This window comes from Phalaenopsis equestris, unplaced genomic scaffold, assembly GCF_001263595.1.
Source record: "Phalaenopsis equestris unplaced genomic scaffold, ASM126359v1 Scaffold000004, whole genome shotgun sequence".
NCBI lineage: Eukaryota > Viridiplantae > Streptophyta > Magnoliopsida > Asparagales > Orchidaceae > Phalaenopsis > Phalaenopsis equestris.
This window is the reverse complement of record NW_018164446.1, coordinates 324,535-325,416: the sequence shown is the minus strand read 5'-3', so window position 1 is coordinate 325,416 and position 882 is coordinate 324,535. Positions and strand designations below refer to the sequence as shown.

At 42.4% G+C, this 882-nt stretch overlaps 1 protein-coding gene across 1 annotated transcript in view; it reads left to right on the top strand.

Moving 5' to 3' along the window:
- The first annotated feature begins 117 nt into the window (after positions 1–117).
- LOC110018170 (cytosolic isocitrate dehydrogenase [NADP]-like) overlaps positions 118–882 on the top strand; it is a 103,665-nt gene continuing 102,900 nt past the window's right edge. The window contains exon 1 of the mRNA XM_020715384.1: positions 118–591. Coding sequence (XP_020571043.1) covers positions 261–591 — 331 coding nt within the window. The 5' untranslated portion in view covers positions 118–260. The remainder of the gene's footprint in view (positions 592–882) is intronic.

The window sequence follows — 882 nt, the reverse complement described above, 5'->3', positions numbered from 1 at the left end:
AAAAAAAAATAAATATTTAGTGGAATTATTTATTTGTTAATTTGATGTAAGTAAGTCAAATAAAAATTAAATATGATCATTATAAAAAGTAAAGTACATGTAATCAACTATGCAAGAGCTTAGTTCAAGTTCTAGCTTCTGATTCGACCGAGCAATCCTCAACTCGGCTAGCCCTTCTCCGCACCGCCCTGGCATTGCAGGGCCGTCTCTTTCACTCGTGATTCCGCCGTCAAACCTCGCCGCGGCGAAACAAAGGGTTTATGGCCTTTCCTGCTGCTTCGGGAGAGTTCATCAGTTGTCGTCGGTACTTTGGCGCTCTTGCCCCGCATATCAACCGAGCCACGTCAAGCCGCTATCAAAGAGCCTTTATCAAACTGCGCCACGCGTCAACTTCATCATTATCTTTACACATCACAGGTTCTTCGAACCTCTTCAAAACCTTCTACACGCGGCCCCTTTCCATCTCGCCTTCTCGGTCCCCCTCTCTTTTAGATTATCGATATCCCGTCCATCGCCGTTGGAAGTCGGAAAAAGTTGGAGAGATGCCGTTCGAGAAGATCAAGGTTGCGAATCCTATTGTGGAGATGGACGGTGCGCGGGTTTCTCTATCATTCACCAACCTGCGTTACTTCTTTCAAATTTTTTTATCCATTTTTGAATAACAGCTATCATGCACATGTCAATTTAAGTTGAATTTGATCCGGTTGGTTATTTAGTTTCTTCGGTGTGGATTCGAATTCTTGAATACTTAAGACGGCCGAAGAACATGTTAGAGTTGCATGTATTGTCTGCTATGCTATGGCGAATGTTTTTTTTATTTGGGAAACTATATATGGTGAATGGTTGAAGTCATGAAATTACTGTTGAGAAATTAGGGCGAAG